General features: G+C 40.4%; 1 protein-coding gene across 4 annotated transcripts in view; it reads right to left on the bottom strand.

The window, feature by feature from the left end:
- Nucleotides 1-25,580, bottom strand: part of LOC115054793 (ryanodine receptor 1-like) — a 42,512-nt gene that overhangs the window by 14,313 nt on the left and 2,619 nt on the right. For 3 of the 4 annotated variants that reach the window (XM_029520195.1, XM_029520196.1, XM_029520197.1), the window contains exons 2-81: nucleotides 25,075-25,194; nucleotides 24,900-24,998; nucleotides 24,752-24,772; nucleotides 24,532-24,606; nucleotides 24,285-24,363; nucleotides 24,085-24,197; nucleotides 23,903-24,002; nucleotides 23,705-23,801; nucleotides 23,405-23,479; nucleotides 23,150-23,306; nucleotides 22,895-23,059; nucleotides 22,623-22,744; nucleotides 22,343-22,529; nucleotides 22,106-22,241; nucleotides 21,899-21,994; nucleotides 21,475-21,593; nucleotides 21,256-21,389; nucleotides 20,892-21,133; nucleotides 20,468-20,660; nucleotides 20,139-20,355; nucleotides 19,967-20,071; nucleotides 19,767-19,870; nucleotides 19,603-19,686; nucleotides 19,345-19,504; nucleotides 19,062-19,209; nucleotides 18,703-18,908; nucleotides 18,441-18,615; nucleotides 18,127-18,335; nucleotides 17,685-18,043; nucleotides 17,439-17,568; nucleotides 17,049-17,209; nucleotides 16,792-16,954; nucleotides 16,630-16,716; nucleotides 16,293-16,519; nucleotides 15,751-16,189; nucleotides 15,072-15,677; nucleotides 14,771-14,971; nucleotides 14,381-14,492; nucleotides 14,153-14,296; nucleotides 13,724-13,997; nucleotides 13,504-13,618; nucleotides 13,225-13,357; nucleotides 13,023-13,117; nucleotides 12,814-12,949; nucleotides 12,525-12,711; nucleotides 12,306-12,417; nucleotides 12,044-12,164; nucleotides 11,682-11,851; nucleotides 11,368-11,588; nucleotides 11,180-11,270; nucleotides 10,946-11,086; nucleotides 10,700-10,863; nucleotides 10,540-10,618; nucleotides 10,310-10,399; nucleotides 10,065-10,205; nucleotides 9,898-9,975; nucleotides 9,743-9,818; nucleotides 9,519-9,642; nucleotides 9,115-9,230; nucleotides 8,927-8,994; nucleotides 8,716-8,837; nucleotides 8,526-8,575; nucleotides 8,306-8,366; nucleotides 8,073-8,199; nucleotides 7,841-7,952; nucleotides 7,670-7,751; nucleotides 7,461-7,591; nucleotides 7,047-7,367; nucleotides 6,715-6,955; nucleotides 6,546-6,633; nucleotides 6,364-6,456; nucleotides 5,900-5,914; nucleotides 3,199-3,369; nucleotides 2,980-3,039; nucleotides 2,698-2,832; nucleotides 2,339-2,451; nucleotides 2,136-2,232; nucleotides 1,941-2,050; nucleotides 1,787-1,838; nucleotides 1,593-1,685 (exon numbers count right to left, since the gene is read on the bottom strand). In XM_029520195.1, the coding sequence (XP_029376055.1) occupies nucleotides 1,593-1,685; nucleotides 1,787-1,838; nucleotides 1,941-2,050; nucleotides 2,136-2,232; nucleotides 2,339-2,451; nucleotides 2,698-2,832; nucleotides 2,980-3,039; nucleotides 3,199-3,369; nucleotides 5,900-5,914; nucleotides 6,364-6,456; nucleotides 6,546-6,633; nucleotides 6,715-6,955; nucleotides 7,047-7,367; nucleotides 7,461-7,591; nucleotides 7,670-7,751; nucleotides 7,841-7,952; nucleotides 8,073-8,199; nucleotides 8,306-8,366; nucleotides 8,526-8,575; nucleotides 8,716-8,837; nucleotides 8,927-8,994; nucleotides 9,115-9,230; nucleotides 9,519-9,642; nucleotides 9,743-9,818; nucleotides 9,898-9,975; nucleotides 10,065-10,205; nucleotides 10,310-10,399; nucleotides 10,540-10,618; nucleotides 10,700-10,863; nucleotides 10,946-11,086; nucleotides 11,180-11,270; nucleotides 11,368-11,588; nucleotides 11,682-11,851; nucleotides 12,044-12,164; nucleotides 12,306-12,417; nucleotides 12,525-12,711; nucleotides 12,814-12,949; nucleotides 13,023-13,117; nucleotides 13,225-13,357; nucleotides 13,504-13,618; nucleotides 13,724-13,997; nucleotides 14,153-14,296; nucleotides 14,381-14,492; nucleotides 14,771-14,971; nucleotides 15,072-15,677; nucleotides 15,751-16,189; nucleotides 16,293-16,519; nucleotides 16,630-16,716; nucleotides 16,792-16,954; nucleotides 17,049-17,209; nucleotides 17,439-17,568; nucleotides 17,685-18,043; nucleotides 18,127-18,335; nucleotides 18,441-18,615; nucleotides 18,703-18,908; nucleotides 19,062-19,209; nucleotides 19,345-19,504; nucleotides 19,603-19,686; nucleotides 19,767-19,870; nucleotides 19,967-20,071; nucleotides 20,139-20,355; nucleotides 20,468-20,660; nucleotides 20,892-21,133; nucleotides 21,256-21,389; nucleotides 21,475-21,593; nucleotides 21,899-21,994; nucleotides 22,106-22,241; nucleotides 22,343-22,529; nucleotides 22,623-22,744; nucleotides 22,895-23,059; nucleotides 23,150-23,306; nucleotides 23,405-23,479; nucleotides 23,705-23,801; nucleotides 23,903-24,002; nucleotides 24,085-24,197; nucleotides 24,285-24,363; nucleotides 24,532-24,606; nucleotides 24,752-24,772; nucleotides 24,900-24,998; nucleotides 25,075-25,194 (11,373 nt within the window). The remainder of the gene's footprint in view (nucleotides 1-1,592; nucleotides 1,686-1,786; nucleotides 1,839-1,940; nucleotides 2,051-2,135; nucleotides 2,233-2,338; nucleotides 2,452-2,697; nucleotides 2,833-2,979; nucleotides 3,040-3,198; nucleotides 3,370-5,899; nucleotides 5,915-6,363; nucleotides 6,457-6,545; nucleotides 6,634-6,714; nucleotides 6,956-7,046; nucleotides 7,368-7,460; nucleotides 7,592-7,669; nucleotides 7,752-7,840; nucleotides 7,953-8,072; nucleotides 8,200-8,305; nucleotides 8,367-8,525; nucleotides 8,576-8,715; nucleotides 8,838-8,926; nucleotides 8,995-9,114; nucleotides 9,231-9,518; nucleotides 9,643-9,742; nucleotides 9,819-9,897; nucleotides 9,976-10,064; nucleotides 10,206-10,309; nucleotides 10,400-10,539; nucleotides 10,619-10,699; nucleotides 10,864-10,945; nucleotides 11,087-11,179; nucleotides 11,271-11,367; nucleotides 11,589-11,681; nucleotides 11,852-12,043; nucleotides 12,165-12,305; nucleotides 12,418-12,524; nucleotides 12,712-12,813; nucleotides 12,950-13,022; nucleotides 13,118-13,224; nucleotides 13,358-13,503; nucleotides 13,619-13,723; nucleotides 13,998-14,152; nucleotides 14,297-14,380; nucleotides 14,493-14,770; nucleotides 14,972-15,071; nucleotides 15,678-15,750; nucleotides 16,190-16,292; nucleotides 16,520-16,629; nucleotides 16,717-16,791; nucleotides 16,955-17,048; nucleotides 17,210-17,438; nucleotides 17,569-17,684; nucleotides 18,044-18,126; nucleotides 18,336-18,440; nucleotides 18,616-18,702; nucleotides 18,909-19,061; nucleotides 19,210-19,344; nucleotides 19,505-19,602; nucleotides 19,687-19,766; nucleotides 19,871-19,966; nucleotides 20,072-20,138; nucleotides 20,356-20,467; nucleotides 20,661-20,891; nucleotides 21,134-21,255; nucleotides 21,390-21,474; nucleotides 21,594-21,898; nucleotides 21,995-22,105; nucleotides 22,242-22,342; nucleotides 22,530-22,622; nucleotides 22,745-22,894; nucleotides 23,060-23,149; nucleotides 23,307-23,404; nucleotides 23,480-23,704; nucleotides 23,802-23,902; nucleotides 24,003-24,084; nucleotides 24,198-24,284; nucleotides 24,364-24,531; nucleotides 24,607-24,751; nucleotides 24,773-24,899; nucleotides 24,999-25,074; nucleotides 25,195-25,580) is intronic. The other variant, XM_029520198.1, reaches the window with a different exon arrangement.

Below are 25,580 nucleotides of genomic sequence, written 5' to 3'. Positions count from 1 at the left end.
TAGCCCTGTAAATAAGACACTGGTCTGGCTTTATTTCCTCTTTATCAGAGATAATTCTTTGGCATTTACATTTTGCTGTCACAATTTGTTCAAATATTAATGCAAAATCAGAGGTCAAACAAAGTCATTGGTCTGACTCTGAATGGCATTTAGTTTCTGTCTGTGCTAATGCATGACACTTATTTTAATTTTGTGAGCCAACTGGAAATGAGATGCCATTTACAAAAACAAAACAGTTCTCAAATGAATATATCTGAATTCAGAGAACAAATCTCTGTTCAGCCACATCACGTCAACTTGTAGCAGCCCACCTGACCCTAAAAACAACCCCCCTCCCACCCCACAACCAATCCCCCTCCCAGCTACCCACGTATGCCTGGCACTATGTGTCGAGCGTTTGGACCTCAAGCTCTCACTGCAGTCCCTAACTGTATGACTTGATTATCAGTTATGCACTATATGATACCTGTGAGTTGGCTATGTGTATGAGCATATAGCTTTAAACATTACATTTTCTACACTGGCTTTCACTGTAGTCTGTCAGTATGCTATGTCAGTTGGGGAAGGGTACACTGATCAGTAGGATGCAATTAATTAATACAGCAGTTATGAAGATGAGAGGGATTACATGGAAGAATGGCTCAAGAAAGGAAAAGAAAAAGACAATTGGGACAACCATAAAAAACAGGAGGAATGGTGTCATTGGTAAATGAGTTTGTGTTAAAACAACATTCACAAATATTAAAAGTAGAGATCTCAATCTGAATAATCTTTAATATCATCCCCACTATATTCACCTGGTGAGTTGTATTTGTCTTTTACCGTGTTGAAATCCCCAGCTTGATAATACTGTGAATGTAGTGAATTCTGAAGTGTATCAATGACCCATGGGTCTGAGACTCAAACTCGACACAAGGAATGCAGCTTAGGCCTGCAAAGCGGCATATGGTGCTTCTTTTTCAAGTAAAGCATAAATCATGAAAAACCCTGCTTGCCCACTCCAATTCTATCAACTGTGCCTGATAGAACTAAAGGAATGGACAGTGTATTGAGCTATAACAAGGGAGTTTTGAGCTACATTTTTCTGAATTAATATTCATAACTTCATCCAATCTGGTTTGCGCTGTCCAAGCTGTGTTGATAACTGATCTCAAAAAGTGAATCATTAATGTCATGAATATTAGTTTGATTATAATTGTTGTTATTGTTGATGTTAATTTTACATTAATTTCATTTAATCTAATTAGTCCCAATCCAGATTGCAGGCAAGAAAAAGCAGTAGGTAATTTTGTTTTGAAACAGAAAAGTGCACTGAAATCATTTCTATGCTTGTTATTAATGTACAAGACATTTTTGTCCAAAATTTTGTGGAATTTTGATAGAGTGAAAAACATCTGGATTAGAACTTTAAATTTCTAAATCACAACACACAGACAAAGGAGACAGAGACAGAACAGACAGGCATAACAAGAAAAAACAAAGATAGAAAAAGGTGTGGTTGGGGAATAATGTTCAGATGATGAGGTCACTCAATGCGTCGAGAGCTACCGCTCCTCTGTGTTCCTGGTCCCTAGCCCCTGGCCGCCCATTACCAGTTCTGACTGTCGCACCTCAAAGGACATCTCATCCTCAGCATTTTCCAACATTTCCTCTCCTTCTTCTTCTTCCTCACCAAGATGGCAACTCTAAATGCACAGAGATTAAAAAAAAAAATACTGTGAGTATTTAAAAGTACATTTTGCACAACAAACCTCAACCTACAGTCAAACATTCTGTAAGGACTCACCTTTGCCATAATATCTGCATAAGCCATATAAAGATGATCTGTATCAAGTTTACTGAAATGGAGACAACAGAAGAAAACTGGTTAATTTGAGATAGCATATCTCTCTGTGTTTAATTTCTGCATTTCATGTCATGTTACTTAGGGCCCATCTCACCTCTTTTCTGTTAAGGCAGTACGACTGAAATGCAGAATCAGCTGGTGGAGTGGATCTGGCTTTGTTTCCTTTTCCTCCTCCTCATCTCCCTCCTCTTGCTCCATTGCTTTCTGGGACACACAGAGAGAAAAAGGATGAGTAATTCCAAAGAAGAAATATATGTTTTAGATGAAATAGGTATGAGATGCCACTCACAGATAAATCATCTATCATCCTGTCTTCAAACGAATAACCCTCGCAATAAAGCCAGTTGCGTTTGTATCCCTCAAGGAACATATTTGAAGCTCTGTGTCTGCATTTCAAAAAGGCAAAGAAGGCAAAGTTTTTATAAATTTACAGTAATTCACTTATAGTAACCTTACACACTGTCACCTCTGAAATTGATGTGACTTTCTTACCTTGGAATGTTGTATAGTGGCGTCATCCTAAAGCACGCAACCACAGCCCTGCGCCTCTGCTTGGACAACAATTTGTGCCACACCATCTTCTTGGATTTAAATGGGTGCTCCGTCTATACCCGAGAAAGCATTGGCAAAGAGGCCAAAATGGGCCCTTTATATGCACTCCAGGAACTACTTTAAGTCATGGTTAATTATTTTCAACCATTAAGCCTCACAACATTAATAAAAACTGAAACAAATAAAAGGTATTGGAAACACAAAGTCACGCATGACAAAGAAAAACAAACCAATAAATGACAGACTGATTTTGTGGTCACATTTTATGCTCTGTAGTTTGGTTGAGAAGATCCACTTACTAATTCAAGGTGGTAGAGGACAGCAGAAACTTCCTGCACTCTCTTGACAACTTTCATCGGAGCGTCAGCATCTTCAGCCTTCCCTGCCATCTCCTTGTAAAGGGCCATCTGCCAGCGCATGGAGGGGTTGTCCACCTTTTCACAACACAAGGATACAGAACATCCTGAAATATATTGCAATTGATTGTCTATTCTCACAAAAGCTGATTCATTTGGGCAGCCAATTTCATGAATATTTTTTGTTCCTATTATGTTCATGTCATTGTTGTCAAGAAATTATACCTTCCCCTGAAGATGAAGGTTGTTCTGCAGGAAATCTCTTACTTCTTCGTCAGTGTCCCTCTGTAAGGTAAAAAGTTTGATCAATTTTTTTAAAGATTTTGGAAAAAGGTTAAATTTGATAAACTATTGTGAAACCTTTATTATGTCACATTATTCATCACATCACATTAATCAATTACCATAGCCCAATTGAAAGTCAGGAAAAACATAAAAAAATACCAAAGAGTATCGGATCTTGGCCAAGTTGATAAGCTCCTGATCGGCTGGAGAGCACATATTGAGGCCTATGGGGAGCATCTTTTTTAAGGCAGCCACAATAAGTGAAGTTTGCACAGAATAACGATCTCCTCTTCTCTTTTTCTTGGTGCGTTCAGCATCTGAGCCGCCACCCTGAGAAAAGAGGCAACAGACCAAAAAGTATCACAGTATCTCATAAAATGACGAGAGATCCCCAGTCCACACTGCTTTGTGTCAAACCTGTTGCAGCTCTGATTCAGTCCCGGCAGTCAATTTCATGGATATAAACAATGATAATGAACTTTTTGTTGGTAAGACCGCAAAACCACTTGATGAAAAATACAACTGACTGCACTTGCGATCATACCTCACACAAAGTAAATATGAAATAAGTTTGTCAGTACAACTAGCACTTATCATATGTAGCTGCTGAGCACAATTCTATCTTTTAATAATGACTAAGCAACAATTTTAAAGGGCTGCAAGTAGTTAAAAAAGTTAAAAAGTTGAATTTAGCTACCCCGATAAATTGACTGGTTATTCTTATGGAACATGTTACTGTCACCGATGTGTAAATAAGCATTTGAACGTCTACATACTATGATTCCCCAAATATAAAAAAATCTCTCTCTTTCTTTCTTTGGGCTCACACTGGTAAGTAGTGGGTAAAGTAAAAATGCGAGGGCAAAGTGGGGATAAAGCTTGCTTTGAGAAAGGAAAGCTGAAATGAATAGGACTTAGAAAAAAGTAAATCAATGAAATTGCATTGACAAAACATGCAAGAAAAACCCAATTTTATTCAAGTGCAACCCATTCAGCATTCAATAAATAGGACAAATTCCTAAAACAAACATATTTCTCTCTGACTGAGAATTAAATTAAAATAGCAATAGCATCCCCTGGTGAAATTGAAAAATTATTAGAATAAGTTAAAGAAGAAAACTTGAAATTAAAGTTAGTCATTAGTAGCAGGCTGTTAAAAATTGCACACCTAATCTCAGACAAACTTTCTATGGGATATGTCCCAGAACTCCATCTCTGTGTTTGTGAGAGTTCAGTCCTTCTGCTCTTTCTGGAGTCCTCCAACATGTGCAAATGTGTATGGCAGGATAAAATGTGAATATATTTTGTAATATGATCGTTTAGGAATGCTCAATGAGCCCCAAGACATTTGAATTTGAGCCATAGTGTAGACAAGTTCAAACAGTAACAGCTAAGTTACTGCACAATCTGAGAAATTCAAAAGCAAATCTAACTTTGGGACATGACAATTCAACTATATGGATGTGTGATACCAATACTATTCAATAGCATATCACTTTAATATAAATACAGATATTTTTATAATACATTAAAGCTGGAACAGAAAAAAAGAGAGTACGTCACTCTCTGGCTGTCTAGTGGTGATCTTTTCATTATAGGTATCTCTTGGGGTGTCAATTTTATATGAATTCTGAAAGCCCGAAACACCCCTGTTCAAGTTAAACAAACATTTTCATTGCCAGATGTACTATCTCTGTGCACCAGCCACTGCTTCTGCTTCAGAGTTGGAAGCGTGTTATGGAGGACTAGTTTAGATGAAACAGGGTGCAAAGCATTGTGGGGAATATTTTAGATAGTAAGTTTGAATTAATATAATGGTTAGGTTCATGGTCATTTTGAGAAGATACTAAAGAGGGAACCCAACAAATGCTTCCAGAAATCTGCCTCTGTGACATTAAAACTCAAGTCATGTGTTAGTGTAGATACTAGGGCGTGGAAAGGAAACTAAACCATGATCTGCCATGGCAATTCCAGGGAGGAGAGAAGAAAGAGCACAGAGAAGACTAACATCATCCCCTAGCGGTAAAACAGCTGCATTACAAAAGCTACATGTCAACCATCCTTCAACGAAAGGAAACAAAAGACATACTAGAAGATTCCAACTCCACTATGATCAAAAAAGGGCAAACTCAGTGACAGGATGATGGCACTGTGCTCTAACTGCCACTTTGGGCTTTGTGTGAACCCCAGTGCCATGAGCCCAACTCTACAGCTGAGTACTTTCATCAAACGCCTCCAGACTCCCCCCCTAACACACTGGCACTGGCAAGACTGGGCTCGCCCACAGATGGGATTTGCCTTGTGTTCAGTGATCCTTTATAATATTAATGTGAGTGTCTCTCCTGTTGCATTTTAATTACATTTTCTTAAGTCTGCATAGACATAAATCAGCAGTTTTGTTTATAGTTTACAGTGTACAAGTTCACTGGCTTATATGCGTGTGTATAGCAATACTAATGACAGTGAGAGTGGATCCAAACTCCATCTTTTGCTCCTTTGAAGACTTCTCTGGCAAGGATTTTCACCTTCTAGTAATATAAATAACTATATATTTATAGCAATAACAAATTCTCAACTGAGTTTTGTTCCAGTCATAACGGACTGCAAAGTATTTCGTGGCTGAGCAGACACAGCTGCATGTAAAGAAAGACATTTGTCACTGGCACTGAATTAGTCTGGTTGGATCATGTTTCTCTGAATGGAAGGTGCATGTCTGTGCATGTGTGAGTAAATGTCCAGCTGGTGTGTTGCTGGGTGTATGTGGATCAGATGTGCCAGTGTGCTGGAGAGGTTGATGAAAAGCTCCCCCAGTGAGGTGCCATGCGGTCAGCACAGCGGTCGTGCAGGAACAAAGTCTAACCTCTGAGTCTCCGCCCTGGAAACCCAGCCGCAACCCAAAAGAAGAGGACAAGGGACAGCCAAAGAGAGAATATTGTTAACACAACTGCTATTGTTCTCAAGAATTAAAATCAAACCTCCAAAAATTATAGCAGGTTTCCTGTTTAACCAAGCCCAACACAAAAAATATATTAACAAAACTAACAAATAGACAAACAAACAAACAACAACAAAAAACAAAAAATGAGAGCTTGGAAATGCTGTACCTGGTAGTGCATAAGTGCCTTTCTGCCTTAGACTGCTTGTTGGATTACAATGAGTGAAACAGTATTTAGAACTTTGCTAATTCGTTATTTATCATATGTTCAAAATAATAAAATCTTTAATTAATTACTTTTTTTTTTTTTAATCTTTATCATTTGCCTGATTTAAAAGCTGGGATTAAACCAGCCTTCCTGCATTGCTGGTTGTGTTTCAGTAACTCACCTTACTCATTTTGCTCTTGCTGTCAGCAGTGAGGAATGACATGTTATTGATTTCATTCATCACCACAAAGTTCTGCTCCTCTCGCTTGAAGTTCTATAACAGTCAGAGAAATGTGAAACAAACATAAAATAGCATATGTTGCTACAAAAGCCTGCATTCAAAAGCCAGATAAACATACTTACGTGAGATTTGGACCAGAAAATGAAGACTTCTCCAACCATTCGAAAGAGCTCTTCTGCATCCGGATCTGGGCATGTCAGCCACCTTGCCCTGTAACAGAGCAAATGACTCTGAGGTACCATGCAGAATTTTACAATGTACAAAATGTTGACGATCGTGACTTCATCTTACCTGTTGTTGTCCACATAGCGGATAAGCAAAGGGTAGAGGGCATACAAGTCTCTGCAGAGGACAGCAAATTCATCACGTATAGTCCCGTCTTCTTCATCTCCCTCAGATTTTCCCTCCATTCGCAAATGGTCCTCTTCAGCCACCACCTTGGAAGTGCGTTTCTTTAGCTTCTCCATTGTTGGGATAAAGTGGGATTTAAGCATTTCTGGTTTTGCCCTGCTGACAATGGGCTGTGAAAACACTAGGAAAGAAAACAAATAAGGTCATCTCACTGCATCAAAAACTCAATCTGGTATGCACAATAATAGAAAATAGCTGAAAATTATTCTCACCAGCCAACCTCTTCATCCAGGAAGCCTCATCAATACCTAAGTTGTTGACTACTATTTTCATGATGCTACCCAGCAGCTGATTAAGGTGTTCTGATGTGACATCAGTGCAAATCTTGCCCTCCATCTCAGGGAAGTTTTCTGGTCCTCGCTCCCACCAGCGGGGCAGGTAGTTGCAAAGCATAGGCAAAGTGATTTCAATCACATGGGGCATTTCAGTGTAACGAGCCCCTGACTCTGCTAAATCCCCAATCTCCTTCAGCAGATAATCCAGCTCTGGGATGTCTTGACATAATTCCTGGACCTCATTGGGAAGGCCCAAGACTGTGGTATTCATAAAAGAAATAGTGAAAGAAAGAAAATACAGACACACAAGACTTAGTTGGCAAGAAAACAAATCTGAGATATTAAACTCACTGGCTCGCTCTCTGGGGGTCTTTGTGGTGTAGACTGAGAAAGCATTGAATTCATTAAGATGAGGTTCTAAGTAGGCCACTGGCATAGCTGCTGCAAGATGAGCCAAACACTCTCCAAGAGCTGGTCTTTGCCTGCAAATGTAAAGCGCAAATGAAAAAATTTCTCCAAAGCTACAAAACAGATTGTAATCAATGCAAATGTGGAATTACCTCTCGACATGAGGATTTTTGACAGTCCCTAAGGAGTAGATGCTACACATGATGCGATAGCAGGACATCTGCAGATCATCCACTGTGTGCGATTGGCAGAGTACAGTATTGTCAGTACAAATGAATCACATCACGTCAGATATGAACGAGCTCTGATGTGAAAACACTTACACATGACATCATCGCCAAACTGGTGCTGAGCGATGTGATCAAACAGGGATGTGAGCACTGGGAGCAGGGCAATGGTAGTGTAGTTAATGTTCTGGGAGACCCCTTTCACTTGCTATAAAGAAGAAAGACATAAGAACATCGAGGATACTTGATATTTAAAGTGCTAATGCTTAACAGATTACCAATGCTCACATGTTCTACATGTTCAAGGCCAGCTCGAATGCTTTCTCACCTGATTCCCTTTACACACTTTGCCCAGTTTAAGGTTCTCTACCATCTTCTCTATATCATCAGCAGCACTCTCAAAAAATGATCGCAGTCCTGCTTTCACAATCTCAGGACCTGACTTCATTACTGTCCTAATAATGTAAATGAGAAAAAACATAATGAAAAACAAAAAGAAAACAGTACCATATTTGTCAGAAATGTGCCATGTGTGATGTGAGAAAATTGAAAAATCCAAACCTTGCATCCAATGACCGTGCCAGAATGTGAAGACAGTTAACAATAGCTGGAGCATCCGTTCCTACATATACAAATACAGCTCTGTCATATCTTATATAGATATAAAGCTTTAGACAGGATCACGAAAATACAAGATAGCCAACACAATGCAGCCACTCATGAGAACATATAAAACAAAGTTACAATTCAGAAAGAGTGGCACGAGAAACTGGCATCTTACCAAAGAGAGAAACTCTGTGCCTCACCAGAGCAGACATTTTACAGAAGATACTATGATGAGAAAGAGAGGAAAAGGAAAGAAAAGAAAATACGAGAAAAAGGAAACGCTAGTAAAAGGAGGAATAAGATATGTGAGGAGAACGCATAACATTACACCCCTGTGTGTTATTTCTATTTAAGAGATAATTCACCTTGCAATCATCTCTTTCTCCTTATTGGAAGAATGGCCACCACTACCCAAAACTTTAGCAGGCGTTGACAAGAAGTAGAGGCAGTGGTTTTTGAAATACTGGTTGATCAGAGGCATCAAGATCTGAGAGAGAAAATTTACAGCAAGAGCGAGTTTTAATGGTGCAGCAACAAGTTATTCAAAATGGCGTCCATTTCAAATTACAGCTTTACCTTTGCAAAGAATTTGATTTCCTGTTCATGAGGAGACTTTTCCACTCGTCCACTGCTTACCACTGCCTCTGTTATACATTATGAAATATGGTAACATTGCAAACATACATAACATTACAAACATCTACTTTGAATTAAACCAGCATGACTATATCATATGTTAGAGTATCTGGTCTATCTGACAGTACCAAGATGAGCGATGAACTCCTGAGCAATCTCCATCCATTTTAATAGCTTCTGCAGGAAACCATAAGCAAATCTCTTCTCAATGGATGAGATGTCAGACTCCATATCTTTCAGACCCCTGAAGTGAAAAACAGGTTTTGATGCTCTCTTTCTGTTTAATGAAAGAATATCTAAAGGTGTATGATATTTTTACTGGGGAAATTTTAAAATTATAATGTAAGTTGTAGTGTTTCTGTTTTTCTCTGTTGTTCTCGGATTATTAATGGAAAGAAAGTGTTAGTTTTTTTTTTTATTTACAAGTATTTGTATGATTTCAAATATAGCTGTAACCTGATGTGTTAATAATAATACACCATAAACTAAAAAATAAGCAGATTAACTTTCTTATTTCCTCTTTTATCATTACCTTGTGACAGAATATCCATTAAGCTGTAGGAACTTGAGCAGCTCATAAGCCTTTTCTCTATCCCGTGCCTTTTCTTTTGCTGTCAGTGTATCATAGGGCACAAGTAGAGGATGTGTTCCACCTCCTAAACAAGCAGACACACAATTAAATATCTTGTAGAAAGTAGGCAATATCCTCTCGCTTTTAAATCCAGCCTATGTTCTCTCCTTTGAAAAATATCTTGCCTTTGGCCTGAAGCTCCAACTTTTTCTTCCTTCCCCAGGTGTTATGGTAATTTTCTGCGAGTTGCTCTGCCATAGACTGCGAACAGATTTGAAGTCTGATTCTTGATTGCATGCTGAGATTATAGCACATATGCTTTAACCCCTTAATGCCATACCTGCAGGTCCCTTGAAAGAGCCATGTGTGAGATATCAATGGGCTGTGGACTGTATCCATGGCTTGGGTCATAGGTAGCCTTGCAGAGAAAGAGGCATCATTCTAACTTTTGCACTACTATTGCTGGAATAAAAATAGCATTTGTACACTCATCCCATTTATCTTTACCTGGGCAGTCTGTGAGATTTTTCGTGCCGCTGCTTTCTTCTTGTCTGACTCTTCTTCCTCTCGAGCTTTATCTAAGTTCCACTCCCATGCACACATGGCCTTGATTGACTCTTTGATCGGCCAACGGTAAATCTCTTTGTCCTGCCAGGTGAGAAATCAGACTGAATGGAAGCAAAGGCAGAAGTAAAATTGCAAGAAGATTAAGATTAAGATTAAGATTAAATAAAGTGTGACATGGAGCCTACCTTCTCTGAGAAAGTTTTGTACGGTCTGAGCATGGGGTGAGTTTTTGCATTTTCATCCAACACTTCACCATATGACCAATTATTCTGGATCTGGAACATACATATGCAGCATGACATGTTCTTTCTTACTTGCAGACAACCTGTATCCATTTGAAACTTTCCAACATGATGCAGAGCTTTTCCGCTCAAACTAACCAAACATTGCTAGAGTTAGAAATAAAAAGGTCTACCTTTTCAAAGGCCCATTTATCATGTGTATATTCGGCATATTTGTTGATAAAGAGATCCAATCTCTCAGGGATGATTGTGCTGTGGATGGAGGAAGGATTAGAGTGCATATAATAAGAGAATTACATATGTCTTTAGGGGCACGATTACAAGTCCACTAACTTTGTGGTCTCCACTGGTTTAGGATCAAAGTTTCCCTCTGCATCTACAGATGCCTTTTTCTCTGTTTTGGAGGAGTAGCTGGCATCTACATAGTCGGGTGGAATGGCTCCAGCAATGGCGCAGAGGCATGGCATTGAAATTTTGAAAATCTCAGGATCAAATTTCTAAAATCGGAATAACAAAGTTTCACAAATTGCATATACACCAAGTGATCAACATGAAAATCTCATATGGCAGGAACTTCACTTTGTGTGCAAGTGATTCAAAGATCCCCCAAAACAGTTTGCGGGTCAGATGCAGCTCCTCTTCTGATGCAACTCCAAAATTGGCCCAACCATTAGGGAGGCAATAATATTTCCAACAACGCTCATAGTGATTGGTCAAAAGCTGTAGGACACAAAAATAAAAAAGTGAAAGTAAAAATGAATAGCAGACCAGCATGTAAAATCAAAAGTAAATCGGCTTTATTAGACCTCATACCTTCAGTGGCATCTTTGCATACTCATTGAGAATAGGTACATCAAACACAAGCCGTCTAAGCAGATGCTGAAGCATGGATGGACGCAGATGTCTTAAAGAAGTTTATACAAAGTGAAATGTGGAATTGTTCGATTGTGAACCTGGCAATATTAGCTGACATGAAAAGTTTACCATGAGATAAAACTTACTTGCACAAAGCCATGAGGCACTCTTCAATGATGTCTCTTTGGGCCTTTGTGAAGGCTCGTCCACGAGACAGCCGGTAAATTGTGTGCAACATGGAGTCAATCATGATGGCTCGGTGATCACTGCCAGCAAAGAGTGGGGCGCACTTAGTGATGAGTGGCAACACAGCAGAACACAGGTAGCGGTTCAATGCGAGGGCCATCTCTGTAGTGCTGAAGTTGACCTATTATAAAGAAATGTAGATGTATAATCCTGCTCTCTACCCCAAGGACCAGGTACAGTATAACTGGATGTTTGTGAATTGTTTGAGGCTCACCGTGTCCAGAGAGGCAGCAGCTCTCATATCAGGCAGAAAGCCCACCTCCAGCACATGAATCAGGAAATCCTGGTTGTCGATACCATATACTCTGTCCAGGAACAGCACCATTGGAGCCTTATGATCTGGTACAAAACTTGCTGACATCTTTGGTTCAATTACGCTGTTGTCTAAACACAATGTAAAAAAAAACAAAAAAAAACCCCACACGTTAAAATTGGACAGAAGCGATATATTGACATGCCACTTATATATGTCATACATATGTCTGGATACTAAGATTGTACAATGTGTGTTGATAAAATAAATAAACACAAACTAAAACCACACAACCAATTCAATATTCTCAACCATGTGTTTACCTTTTCCAAAAGAAGGGATCTGAACAGGAAGGCTAATAACTCCCACCAGATCCTCAATAGGGACCAGAGATCTCAAAATGGCCCTGATCCTCAGAGCCTCTCCCTTGCCAGCCTGGATAAGCTGTAGAAACAAAAGCATCGCTTCTCATTGAAGACATTTTATATTTAGATAAGCATTTTGCATTTAAGATTTACTTTTCTTGTTCTATTTTATATTTTAAGCCTGTTTAAAGAGCAGCATGGTAGCCATTAAGTAACTCACATGCATCTCTGGTGCACAGCGTCCCAGCAAGTCAATAAGGGCCGAGTAGAAAGACATGATCGCATTTCCAAGGTGCACTCTGTTCTCCTCATGCTGTTCCTCTCCTCCAAACCTACCAGAAAACAAAATTGTGGTTATAAATATTAATGCTACAGCAACAATAGAGGGCTCTGGGCCTCAGTTAATACTGTCAGAAGAATCAAAACTAAGAGTTTTTACATGGGAAAGCGCCTGTCCTTCTTAATGCTCGGGCCATCCCTCGCAGGGTCCTCTGATATTTTAATCGCCTCTTCTATTGCTGCAAGTAAACCATTGCCACCCTCCCCTCTCAGAGCTGGGCCAAAGCACTCAGGCCTGCGAATGAGAAGACGTACTACCACATTGGCATTCTCCTCCACGCTCTCTCCTATAGTACAGAAAGAAAGAGACAGTTATTAATAAGTGGGGAAAACAACACTAAAGGCATTGAAATTACAAATCAAATTTTGTAACAAGTGAAGAATCACACCATTGACAAATACAGCAAAACGAAGAAAGTCAAGGTATTTCTCGCCACCACATGGATTCCAGCCAATGTCAGGATATCCTTTGGACAATAGCATTGGACAGCTCTGCAGCCCACATCCAGCTAAATACTTCACAACCTAGAGACACATCAGTGTTAGTCATCAACAATATTCTACAATGTTTATTTTGTAAATATTGATTATATTTTACCATTTCTAGGTCCTGCTCTTGAAGAGCCAATGCAAGCTCGTTGTTGTCAATACAAGAGGCTGCAGCCACATCCAAGGGGGTGGAGCCCCGCATTCCTATGGTAGAGCACATAAGAAGGAGCTTTACCACGGGCCACAGATTGAGAATAACACAACAAGAATACAACGCTGCAACAATGTTTGAACTTGAAAAAGACAATCACCAAGGCCGATCCCACTGTTCTGGAGAAGGTAGCTGAGATGGTCAAACATAGAGCGCTGATTCTGACGACTGATGCGACAGAAATAGCAGAGAAAGCGACAACAGTTTGTCACCACCCGAGGAAATCTGATCTCCTGTTGAAAAAAGCATGTTACAAATGTAAAGCTAAGTAACATATTAATTTGTTCTTATCAGCTTTTTTGTCATTTCCCTTACTGTACAATAAAACAAAGACATGGAGAAATGGAGAACAATTACAATGCAAAACAAAAACATATACCTTTGAGTCCCCACCACCCAGCACATTAACCATGACCTCCATGACAGTTTCATGCATGCCCAGAGCTCGCATCAAGTTAGGGTGCTGATAGAAAACTTTGTTACTCATGATGTTCCTAAGAGAGACAAAGTTAAGTTACTGTACAGTTCCGGTGACATGCATGTCTCAGTCAATTTACTTCACTTATTTATATATTTAGAATAAATAAAATGCTATCAACCCAATGCTTTGGATCATAAGCCTCTCTTCTTCTGGACCCATCTGGACAATAAGCAGAGAGCGGATCTGGCCCAAGCACTCCAGCAGATCCATGGTGTCCTGGATTGACACTGCATTGATAGTGTAGGCCTTGGGAAGGGCACGAATGAGCTCACCAAGCCCATCATACTGCCGGTGAAGAAGGCTGAACATCATTCGGACCAGTTCAGGGTTCTGGATAAATGACTCCTGAGCCCAGTGGATCATAGTATGGGAAATCAGCTCCTGTAAAGTGCCTGGAAAACAGATTACACACAGTTAAGCAATAATACAAAATATACTATGTGCTCATTGTGATTGTTGGAAAAGTTCTTATTTTCAGGTAGCAAAGTTTAAACTAACAGTTATTGGAAAGCAGGTTTCACATTGAGGATTATAACTCATCACTCACTTGGCTTTTTATCTTCCTGTGGCTCAGGCTCCACCTCTACCTTCTTCTCACGGAATTTCTTCACCCTTTCCAACAAACGGAAAAGTCGCCCACGAAGAGAATTATCCACCTCTTCCTCTTGCTCTTCTTCTTCAATATGAACACCTGGTTTTAAACAATTTACTGTGAATTTCATGTGTTAGCTGTAAGTCGGTAGATTTGCTGGCAGTAATGTAGAGGAAAACTGACCACAGTGTGTCAGCAGGGCGGTGTGAAACGCCAGCAACGATTCGCGGACCTCATCAGGGACTGGACATTCTTCATCCTCGTTGCAATTCTTAAAGTTCATGAGCATGTTGACCTTCACAATAGTAGCAGAAATTAGTACAATCAAGTATGCTAATTTTATTTTCAAAGCTAAGAATCCTAGTTATGGAAAAAAACTAATTCCTACAAAGCAGATGAGGAAGCTAATGACCAAAACTTTTAGTAGGAAAACAAAAAAATCATATATCAATGAATTGAGAAGAAAGTGTAGAAATGCAGGGCTGCAATGCTTTTCAAATAGTGTTTGAATATTATTAGAGTGGCAACTTAACAACTCTTAATCCAACAGAACAATCAAGACATATTTTGTACCTGCTCCTGTGGTGGGGACCGAAATTCACGAGTCTTGCGTGCAGTCTCAGCAGCGGTCATGGTGAAGGCCAGCATAAGTTCATTGTAGCGCTGTCTTTGGTTGGACTGTATCTGGCTGACGAACTGGTCTGAAAAAGCAGTGATGGCCTCCACTCTGTGACGTAGCTCACAGTCACAGAAATACTGTAGTAGGGTACACATCTAAAGGGTAAACACAAAGTCAATCACTAAGTAGATATTAACAGTACTATGGAAAAGGAGGTTGTTGGGGGTTTTTGTGTATAATTTAAAACAGAAATACCTGCAGTTTGACCGACTCTGGAAGCTTCATCTGGAAAAGTCCTTGCTCTAGGTGTTCTTCCTTAGACTCTCCAACTGCCTCTCCAGATTTGATGTCTTTTTCTGTTTCCTCAGCACCTTTTTCACCATTTATTTGCTCTGTCTTGCTCACAGCCTCTTCTTCTGGTATAATGCATTCTGTCTCATCTAATTCTTCCTCTTCCTCCAGTTCTTCTTCCTCCTCCTCCTCCTCCTCCTCCTCCTCCTCCTCCTCTTCACCTAGGCCATCATCCTCGTACTCCTCCTCTTCCTCATAGATGGCTTCCTGCTCTTCTTCTGCTACTGACCCGCCTTTTGGAGGGGCCTTCTGTTCCTTTTCTTCCTTCAGCTTGGTATTCTCCTCCGCAGGCTCTTCTGGTTTCTTGCCACTGAACACTGTGGGCTCAATCATCTTCAGGATGTGTGTGACATCTTCATCATCAAAGACACCCATGATGAGGAGGGTACTGATGAGTTTCAAGATTGGAACAAAATGAAATTCAACACTGCCTCCCACTGGATCTCTCATGGCTTGACCTCCATCTTGCACTGCCTCGATTAACATATTTAGAGCCTTGGTTTTTAGCACCTGCCAGGACAAGCAAACTTATGATTATTAGTGACTTCACAAGTATCTAAAATACCAACCTGGTCCACCTCACCTGCAATGGGATGACTGGACTTAGTGTGTAGATGTTTGGATTCGTTCCCACAAATGTAGTGGAAGAGAAATGGAGTTTGGGGCGTAAACATGTAGTGAGGCCAACACCCGGTAAAGCATGAGATTTGTTAGAGTACAGGGTGATGCTTCGTGTTTCGTCTGTCATTGGAACTATGAATTCTTTGTTGGTTCCAAGTCGGTTCCTCTTAGCAGACTCCAGGTGCATGCTGATCAGCAAATCATAAAAGCCACTCCTCATTGGCCCAGGTAGGTAGGTGTTCTCTATGGCATAGAAGAGCTGGGATTCATCCACATAGCTGCACAGAGCATGTGCCACACGATTGTTTCCCAAAGCACACACTGAACCATACAGCTTCAGAGTATGATAGTGGAACTTCAACAAGTCCATGCGTTCAGACAACTCAAGGATGTCAATACACCTAGAGAATTGCAAGGTGTTAATTTTGCTGGGAAAAAGGTAAATTTTTGTAACCCGTCACAATGCAACAGATAATGCAAATGTGTGAGTGATGCAGCTCTGACCTGCTCTCCTCTGGGATGTGGAGAGCCATCATCGTTAATGGCTCCTGACACTGCACTATCCAGCCCTGTCTCTCACTCATACGCCCTGTCTCTGGAGCCAGGAAGTGGTTAGGCATTCGGCTCCAGATGACTGGGGTTAGAAATTGGACATCCAGTCTAGGAGGGCACTGGGGGACAGGATTCTTGCGTTCACTCCGGAACATGGCGGTAGAGATTGGCATAATGTTCTGGCCAGGCAAGCAAAGAAAGTCACATTATATATAGCAAATACAGTTGACATAAAATGTCCCAAAATTTGTAATCTCAGCCTTGATTGTAAAATTTTGCATAGACTGACCTTGAGTTTGCCTAGTTCAAACTGAATCATATTTTGATTGGAAGGAAGGACAAAAACAGCTGGGAACAGCTTTGTGTTGGGCTCCACCTGCAAGATGTTAAGCAAGATGGTTACGTTAATCACCAACACTGCATGAACAGCAGATTGAAGCTTTCTTCTTACCTGGTAAAATGTGTTTATCTCTTTTCCGTTAGCAGTGAAAGTCATGAGTCCTGCGTCCAAATCAATTAGACAGCCAATCACAAGATCCTCCTGACTGACTCGGGTCTGCTGGGAGTTGCTGAACTCCCCCCCCCATACCATGTAGCAGTTACTGCGTTTTATACTGTGGAGGACAGAATACAATGAGAAGCCAATATTCATTACATGCTAAAATGTTAAAGTGCCATTTTTTGTTTCTGTCTACAAGAAAAACAAACCTGTCATGAATGTTGCCTTTATCATCACCTACAGTGACTGTTACATTTCTCACTTTGCTCATGTCAAAATGAAGGTCATATTGGTGATAGTCAGGTGTGATCCAGCCAACCCACACGCCACCAGGCTCTTGTCCCGCAAACACTCGTACAGAATAATAGTACTGGTAAAGGAAAAAGGTGGAAGTGATGATAAACTTTAGTGCAGTTTTGGATGAAGATGAATCATGAATCAACAAATAACAATACTCACATATACATATATATGTGTGTATGTATGTGTGTGTGTGTGTGTGTGAATTACATGTAAAAGGCTGAAAGCGCAAATGAGCATCCACTAACCCTAACCCTCAGAACTATGGTCAACATACAAATGAAAAGTTATAGCCATACTGTAGTAGTGTTGAGGATAATGTCCATATCGTCCCTGTCATCTGGCACCACATCCTCCACTAAGCGGGGCATGGTTGGCACAACAGGTGGTGGTGTGATTAATGCAGCCTTTTTAGCCTTGAATAGAAATCTGTAAGTAACAGCAACAATTACTCAGTATACATTAAAAACAGCATTCTAGCTGAAGCCTTCTCAAATCCTTTCCAAAGTGCATGAAGCATCCCTGCTTTATGACAAATTACAGACCCTTTCTTCTTGCTTTTCTCAGTTGAGGCATCCTTTTCATTCTCTCCATTCTTGATGGCAGGGATATCTTTAGGCACAGAGGGTTCTTTCTTCTCCTCCTCCTGCTCTTTGCGACTGGCGGATTTCTTGAGTATTTCAAAGTCAGAGTTTGGATCCACCTCTAGCACCTCATCCTCAGGGATGGTCAGGGCACGAGTAAGAAGGGTGGTACCTGCTGGGACTTTGAAGGTCTCATGAAACTCGATTGGCATGCTGAGTCTGAAGAATATTAGATCTGTGTTGGCATTCTGAGATCCGAATGTCTTGTGGGTGACTTTGAGACAAGGAGGCGTTTCCACTGTCCCATCAACACGAGACACCTAGAGCATGTGGTGGTCCAGAAAATAACAACTTGGGAACAAATACGTATTTAATCAAAAATAATACAATTAACTTACAATACCTCAATGTGAGGATGATCAGTGGGCACAGCGATGAATTGGGGAAGGCTTTTGCTGAACCACATGGTAATATCTCTTTTCATGTTGATAGCAAAAGGCTCAAATCCCTCCTGCAGGCCGCAGATTGTAAAGTAACGAAGACTGCTAACATTCTGACCCAAGTTGATCCTTCCAACCTGGGACAGGCCCAGACTGCACACAGGTATGAAGCCTAGGGATGTTTATTACATGCATGAACATTCATTAGAAAGACAAGCCCACATGTACTCATATCAAATGTTTCTACCTGGGACCATTTGTTTTCACTTTTTCTTACCTTCTCCTATCTCAATATCCTTAAAGGCCATCTCAGAGCCTGAGTCACTGATCAACATTTCTCCATTGAGTGTAAACATGATATTCATCTCAGTGAGATCAATCATACAACCCACCACATCACCAGATTGCCATTGACGACCAAATGGCTCATTTCCCACATGCCAACGCTGGGCCTGTAAAAGAAAACTCTTCATGTTGGACTGAAGTATACGAAATCTTTAGCATCCTTCAGAAGCATTTAAAATAGGTATTTTGCCTACCTTGAAACCATTGAAGACGTAAGCCAACTCATCTGCACCAAGTTCAGTGTCAGCACGAACACTGGGCCTGGCCCAGCCCACTCTCATCTCGCCGACCGTCACAGCCTCAAACTCAAAGTACCACTTTCCCTGAGTGACAGCATAAGATTTCTCTGCTCTGAACACTCGGATCTTATTTTCACGGGAGCTGCCTGGCCCATGCCCACCTACATTAACACACAAACAACAGCATTTAAAAGAAAACTTAAATAAATAAATCAATGAAATCAACAAAATGCCTATAACTCTAATGATGAATTTGTATAAATAACATCAACAAATATTCGTTCCAGACAGCAGTTCAAACAGTTCAAACTTACTGCTCTCCTGGTCAGGTGGTTCTATGTTGTAACCATATCCAATGAGAGTGCGAACAGCTGCACAAACTGTGTCTCTATTGGTCTTTTTGGTCTTTTCATCCAGTAGGTTGTAAGGAACCAGACGAGGATTGCGCTTGTTCATGATATCCTATACAAGGAAACAATACTCAAGATCAAAATGTAATAGAATTGACTTGTAAAAAAAATAAATGAATCCATCAAAACATCTATTCACATTTGCATCATCATTACTGAAATGTTCATCAAAAAAGAATGATAGTACCTGCACAATACTGTACGTCCACCCCTGACGAACTCGGTCTCTCGCCCATACATTGTGTCCGTTTTCTGCCAGTCTCTCCACAAGAGTGTTTTGATTGGGAGTAAGCTTGACATGGTTGAGATCCAGAGGGGCTGGTTTATACCCATTGCTCTGTATGTAGCTAATAAAAATGCTTTGTGATCAGAAATCGTCCCATAAAAGACCATTCACAGTATATCTTATTTAGATCTAAAAATAAATTCATATTTTGCAGCTCACGTTTTGGGGAGCTTGGTCTTTTTCAGATTCTCCTCTGCTTTTTCATCTCCCATCCCTACATGACAGCCTAGTGCCAGCAGAGTCCTTTAAAATGAATCATATGAGACATAAATACATAAAGACAAAAGTGCAGTGGTGTTATTTGAGTGAAGACTCTGACTTACTTGAGTGTCTCTCCTGACATTGCTAAATTGTAGTTTTTCTCTGGTTCAGGCAGACTCTGGAAATCTACCAGGCAGGGGTGTAGTTTCTTGTTGTCATCACGGAACTTTAGTTTAAAAAGTAAGTGCAAAGATTTTGTGAGTAAATTGTGTACAGCAAAATGTTTTCTATGGGAAAGATAACAAACACTGAAAGCACTAACCGGTCCAAAGGTCCATCCTTGTTCAATGCGAGTAACAGCCCATAACTCATGGCTATTTTCTGCAAGCTTCTCTCGAATGCGCTCCAAGTGAGGAGGGAGTACAATCTGAAATGATAATAAATTTAATGCATTTGAAATGATGAAGATGGAAAAAAATGTAGTAGGGTTCTACCTGTATGGTGTCCACAGGGCAAGGAGTGAACGCTGTATGTGAGAGTGACTGAGTTGGACCCAGCAGGTTGCGAATGCCATCAAAATCATGCTTATACTCCTTAATGGGCTCAATCCGCAAACGGTCCCTGGGCAGCACAGCTTCATAACAAGGAGCATAGCCTGGAGGTGGGAGGAACTTGAAATCCCCATGACGCCCTCCGAGAAGAAATCGCAACCTTGATTGTAGAGTTCCAAAATTGATAATTAGTCTCATATGTTATTACTGTATTGTGCTCATTACCTTAAAAAATAAATTCATGCTTTAATTTATAATTCACAACATCGTACTTTACGCCTGCAGAGAAGCTGACAACAGGGAAGAAAAGACCATCCAGGTTGAAGTTCTCAAACATTCCCTGAACTGGATGCCCATTGATACGGAAGGAGATGCTTGGCACGCTTAGATCCAAACAGCAGCTGACCACGTCTTCTGCTGCCAGGAGGTGTTGATTTTGTGTGGCAACATGTCGCAAAACACGTCCTGCAAACACAAAAAGCAAATAAATGCATACTAATAAGTCAAATTTAAGGAGTATGCATTATGTAGGAAAATTAAAGTGGTATGGGATAGCTCAAGATCAAATGCACGAGAAAGAATAAAGGTAATACAAGTGAATGTTCTTGGAAAGAAATTTTAAAACATGCTGGGTGTGATTACACTGCCAGTGCAAGTGAAGTGCATGCACAGGTAGTCAAAACCTGTTCACTTTACCTGACCAGAGGTGAATCCCGTCAAAACCGTAGGAGTAGAGGTCATCCCCGACCCCATTGCCACCCCAGCCTTCTCCACCACCAGGGTAAGGACTGTAGCCCTCTGTCAGAGCCCAACCCACCCGCAGATGATACGGCTGAGCCATAAGGAATGGCTCCACATGGTCCACAATTACCTCAAAATACCACTTTTTATACTGAGTGGATCCTTCGCAAGTTCCAAGGAAAATATTGGGTCTCATGCTAAAGATTACAAAACAAATAATTAATTTCAAAGCAGTTCTTTAGATAACTGGGCTTTCTGTCACAAGCAAGAGAACAATGCATTTGAAGTCTGAATTGAAGTGTGCTGCAAATTTACCAACCTGGTTACATAATTGATAATGCTGGTTTGAAGTAATAGATCACGACCTGGAAGTAGATTCTCAGTGATGAGATTCTGATTTGACCTTACAGCCACCCCATTACACACACAGAGAGAACAGAGCACATCCAAGACCTGGCAAAACAACAGAGAGATAAATTGATGATTGTGACTTGCAATGATCTGCAATGTTTTGGGTTTTTTCCAATATGGTGCTGACCTTATGATTGCGTCCATGCTTATCCAATAGAGAGATGATTGATTTGATGTGATTCTCCTGGATAATATTCAACACCTCTGGACTCTCAATCAGAACACAATACAACACCTCCAGGATCCCTGTCAAGACATGACAATATCTAAAAACACAAAATATGGGAAAACCATGTTGTTCTACAGTTAGAAAAACACATTGCAACATAAAGTTCAGTTTTGGTGTAGTCTTTACAAAACAAGTATTCTTATATTTTTTGATCACCAAGTATATGCCGTTTGTAGCCAGTCAAATTCAGTTTCAGTTGTTTAGTGAGCACTTAAATAATTCACAGCAAACCTGGTCAGTCTAATAGTATGCTTTGGGGTGGAGAAAGCATGAAGCTAAATGTCTATTGTACATTTAAAGAACTTCTATTTGTCATAGGTACCTGAAGATGCCTCCAAACGATCCAATTTACTAACCAGCCAGTCAAGGTTATCACAAAAAAGGGCACAGTTGGCACGATTACCTCTGATCAAAGAAGCTTAGTAAAATTAAAAGAAAGAAGCAGAACAGATTTTTAATGCATTGTATTTAAAAAGAAAAAGGAGGCTAAGTATGGGAAACAAAACACACAAATCTAAATTCACTGTACCTAGCAATTCATACAGTAGATTTACAATCTCCTTCCAAGACTCTGCAGCTTCCTCCCCTGCATACTCTGAGAAGTGGGCTGCTGTGTTGTAAACATTTAGCCGATCAACACAGTCCAGAACAAGAGTAATCATACCCTGTTAAATGAACAATTATGAATGTTGAATGTAAAAAGTCCATTAAAATAAGTTTACATCCAAACATGCATTCATGAATACATTTTCATGAAAAGACCAACCTCTTCCTGAAAGAGATTCTGTCTGTTTTTGAGGGACCGAAGCTTGAACTGTTTGTCCTCATGCTCCAACTCCTCCTCAGGGGGTCGGAAGTAGAAAATGAGGTCCTGCAGGGAGAGCACCACTGTGTCCATGGGCAGAGATGGGGGATTGGAGGATTTGTTTTTCCCACTGAGCGCATCTAAACCCCTGAAGACACAAAAAAAGAATGACGTGAATACCACAACAAATATGGCTTATCTAAAAAGCAAAATCATGACCTGTAAACTGAAGTAGTAGTACTTGATGAATTGGTTGAAGAGTCCAGTTGTGCTGTAAATCATTCTGGCAGCTTGGGACTCTTCGGTCTGAGATCTAGCCACTGTGAGTGCATCATCCATGTGACCTTCTTTATGGAGTATGGCCTTGGAATTGAATACAGATGATCTTAAAACACAGCATGTATTCATCACTCAACAACACTCCTACACTACGTCCTGACTTATTAGATCTGTTTGTGTTATCAACTGAAATGTATGTTTTGCTGACCATCTTGATATATAATTCTCCTTTACCTTTCTCTTGAGAGGACCCAGACGGGCAGATTTGGCATCAACGGCAGCATATGTGAGCCACAGACCCGATGAAACATGTTGTACGAAACACATGGACTCTCCATATTTAATCTCAGGCGTGCCCATACCTTCCACATCTCGCTTCTGGGTCACTTCAATTTTTTCCTGTCATTAAAATGAAATGCATTCTCAAATAAGCCTGCTGCTCTTTAGACTGTAAAATGGAGTGTTAAAAACTTTTAGCACACAACTGACCTTTGAAATTCTGAAGCAGAAGGCTGACATCTTGGAAACCGCCTTTTCTGGGTCCACCAATAACAGTCCTTTCTCTTCATCAAGGCAAAGGTACCTGCCTGTTGTTATGTGACGTATCCGGAAAGACTGGCCCCATTTAATGTGACTTCCACTCCAACTATTAACAGGTGAGAATCATTATATCAATTATCAATTACTTGACAGTAATTGCATGTTTATGCAGAAAAGATGTTAAAAGGAATTAAGGTGAATCACCCAATGCGTAGTGGCTCAAGTCTCCATAAGGATCGGGCATGACTGCATACAGCCCCTCCTTCATAATGAGCAACTCTGGAAAAAAAGCCTGTTGTTTCAGTTTGTCATTAAAGTATAAAAATCAACTTACAGAAACTTGCTTTCTAAGGATTATGGCCTCCAAGCAGGGAACGCTCTGATAGGTCCTTAACGGAGTGTTCACAGACCATATGAACAATAAAATCAAACAATACCAAAAAATAAGAAACCAAAATCTGTGCAGTGTTTTAATATACATATAAAATCACAGGTATTGTTCACCTGCGCTGGTCATCCCCTTGGTCAGCTCCTGGAATGGCCAGGCACTCATCCATGTGACCATGGAAGAGCCTGAGCACATATCCTCCAGTCAGAAAGCCTAGAAACCAGTAGAAGATTCATATTTGTAAAAGAGAGCAAGCAAGTTTATGAACATCAGAAGACTTTTTTTTTTTTTTTTGCAACAGAAAAATTACACACCCTCAGCTAGCTCACATCCAGACATCACAGGTGTCATGGTCCACAGTGTTTGCATGAAAGACGCATCTACCATCAGGTCACCACTTGCATAGGACAGATGCTGAAAAGGGTACAGGTGGTAGTGGTAAGAATTATGGACTAATTGAAAGTGGAAATTTAAAAAAAAAAAAAAAAGTGTTTACCAGGTATCGCTCTGAAGAAACACTGACAAGAATGAGATCATCTCCCACCCTGACCTTTTCACCCTCGGACCTTTGCTTAGAGGCTGGGTGGATGGTCCACCAGCAGGCCTCTCCTGTGACAGTCAATTAGTTAGAATACAGTTAAAATAAATCCAAAATTGCTGATGTCACACATAATTGGTAACAAAGTTCACAGCCACCTGTGGATTCTTCCTGCAAGCCCACATCAAAAGCCAGTTTGTCTGTCAGTGAGCGTGAAGTAGTCAAACAGCTCAAGTACTGCAACATGGGGAGAGTGACAGCAACTTAATCATTATCATGAGATAAGATGCACTCCACACAGCTGATACAATAATACATTTATATGTATACTGTGTGTGCAGCTGATTAGAAGAGAGGACAGGATTGAGCAGTAGAAGCCCCGTGATTGATTGTACATGTGCTCACCATACTGGAGTGAGTGTGTTTCAGGAGGATGGCATGTCCATAGAGAAGGGTTCGGTGACCACCACCTTGTGATGACTGGGAGGAGGGGAGGATGCAGATAAAGGCAGAGTCAATATACAAAGGATGTGTAGAGGGTATCGTTATAATGTAATTGTTATGCAGTTACAAAAATAAAGCTCTTTTTTATATTAATAATAAATGAAAGACATTTGAAACATACCCATTTGTCCAAGTCAACAGCCTGTGGTTGGGGGTGAGGGGCACGAGGCATCCAGTCAGAGAGGAAAAAAAATGCATTTGGTTCTTATATTATTCTTAAGAGACCCATTCAAACCAAACCCACTAATTCCTCTCCAAATGTATCTTACCTCATCCACAGGGGAGTTGGACAGCATCTCCTGTAACGCCCGAACCGACAGGGACTGCTCCAAAATGAAGCAGCAGATTGCAAGGTCTGGAGGGACATTCTACAACACAGCAAAATTGTGTTGGATACATTTTGAAATGAATTACATTTAAGATACAAAAGGTTCCTTTTTCTACCTGAGCATTTGAGGTGGTCTCAAGGAAACATAGACGATTCCCAAACCCTTCACATGACAGGCACAGCTTGATCTGTTCCTTCAGAATAGAAGCAGTGCACTGGAGAACCACTTGATCGTCCTACAATGACGAAACGTGTAAAAAAATAAAAGTTGATTAATGAAATGAATCACAAACTGTTGATAGATTGGTTGCAGCTTTGGGTGTCACAGCAGTGGTGATGTCAAATTTCTAGCTTCAAAACGAAATGAGGTGTAGGTCATTTCAAAACGTTTAAATTGATTATGATGTGTAAAATCTGCTGTTTTCCTTTGGTACAGCCTGCAAATCTGAGATCACATTATTGATGATGAAACTCTGAGCGGGAACATCCAAGGATGCCATGAACAGCTTATTGTTGCTGCTGAGAGAAGATGACAGAAACTATTTAAAATAATGGTACTACTATTTGTAGTCTTGTGCCTTGTGATTTTATTAATATGTGAAGAATTTGAATTTAATGCATA

Source organism: Echeneis naucrates, chromosome 14 (genome assembly GCF_900963305.1).
Source record: "Echeneis naucrates chromosome 14, fEcheNa1.1, whole genome shotgun sequence".
In the NCBI taxonomy this organism is placed as follows: Eukaryota; Metazoa; Chordata; class Actinopteri; order Carangiformes; family Echeneidae; genus Echeneis; species Echeneis naucrates.
Note: the sequence above shows the minus strand (reverse complement) of the source record. Positions and strands in the feature narration are given on the sequence as shown.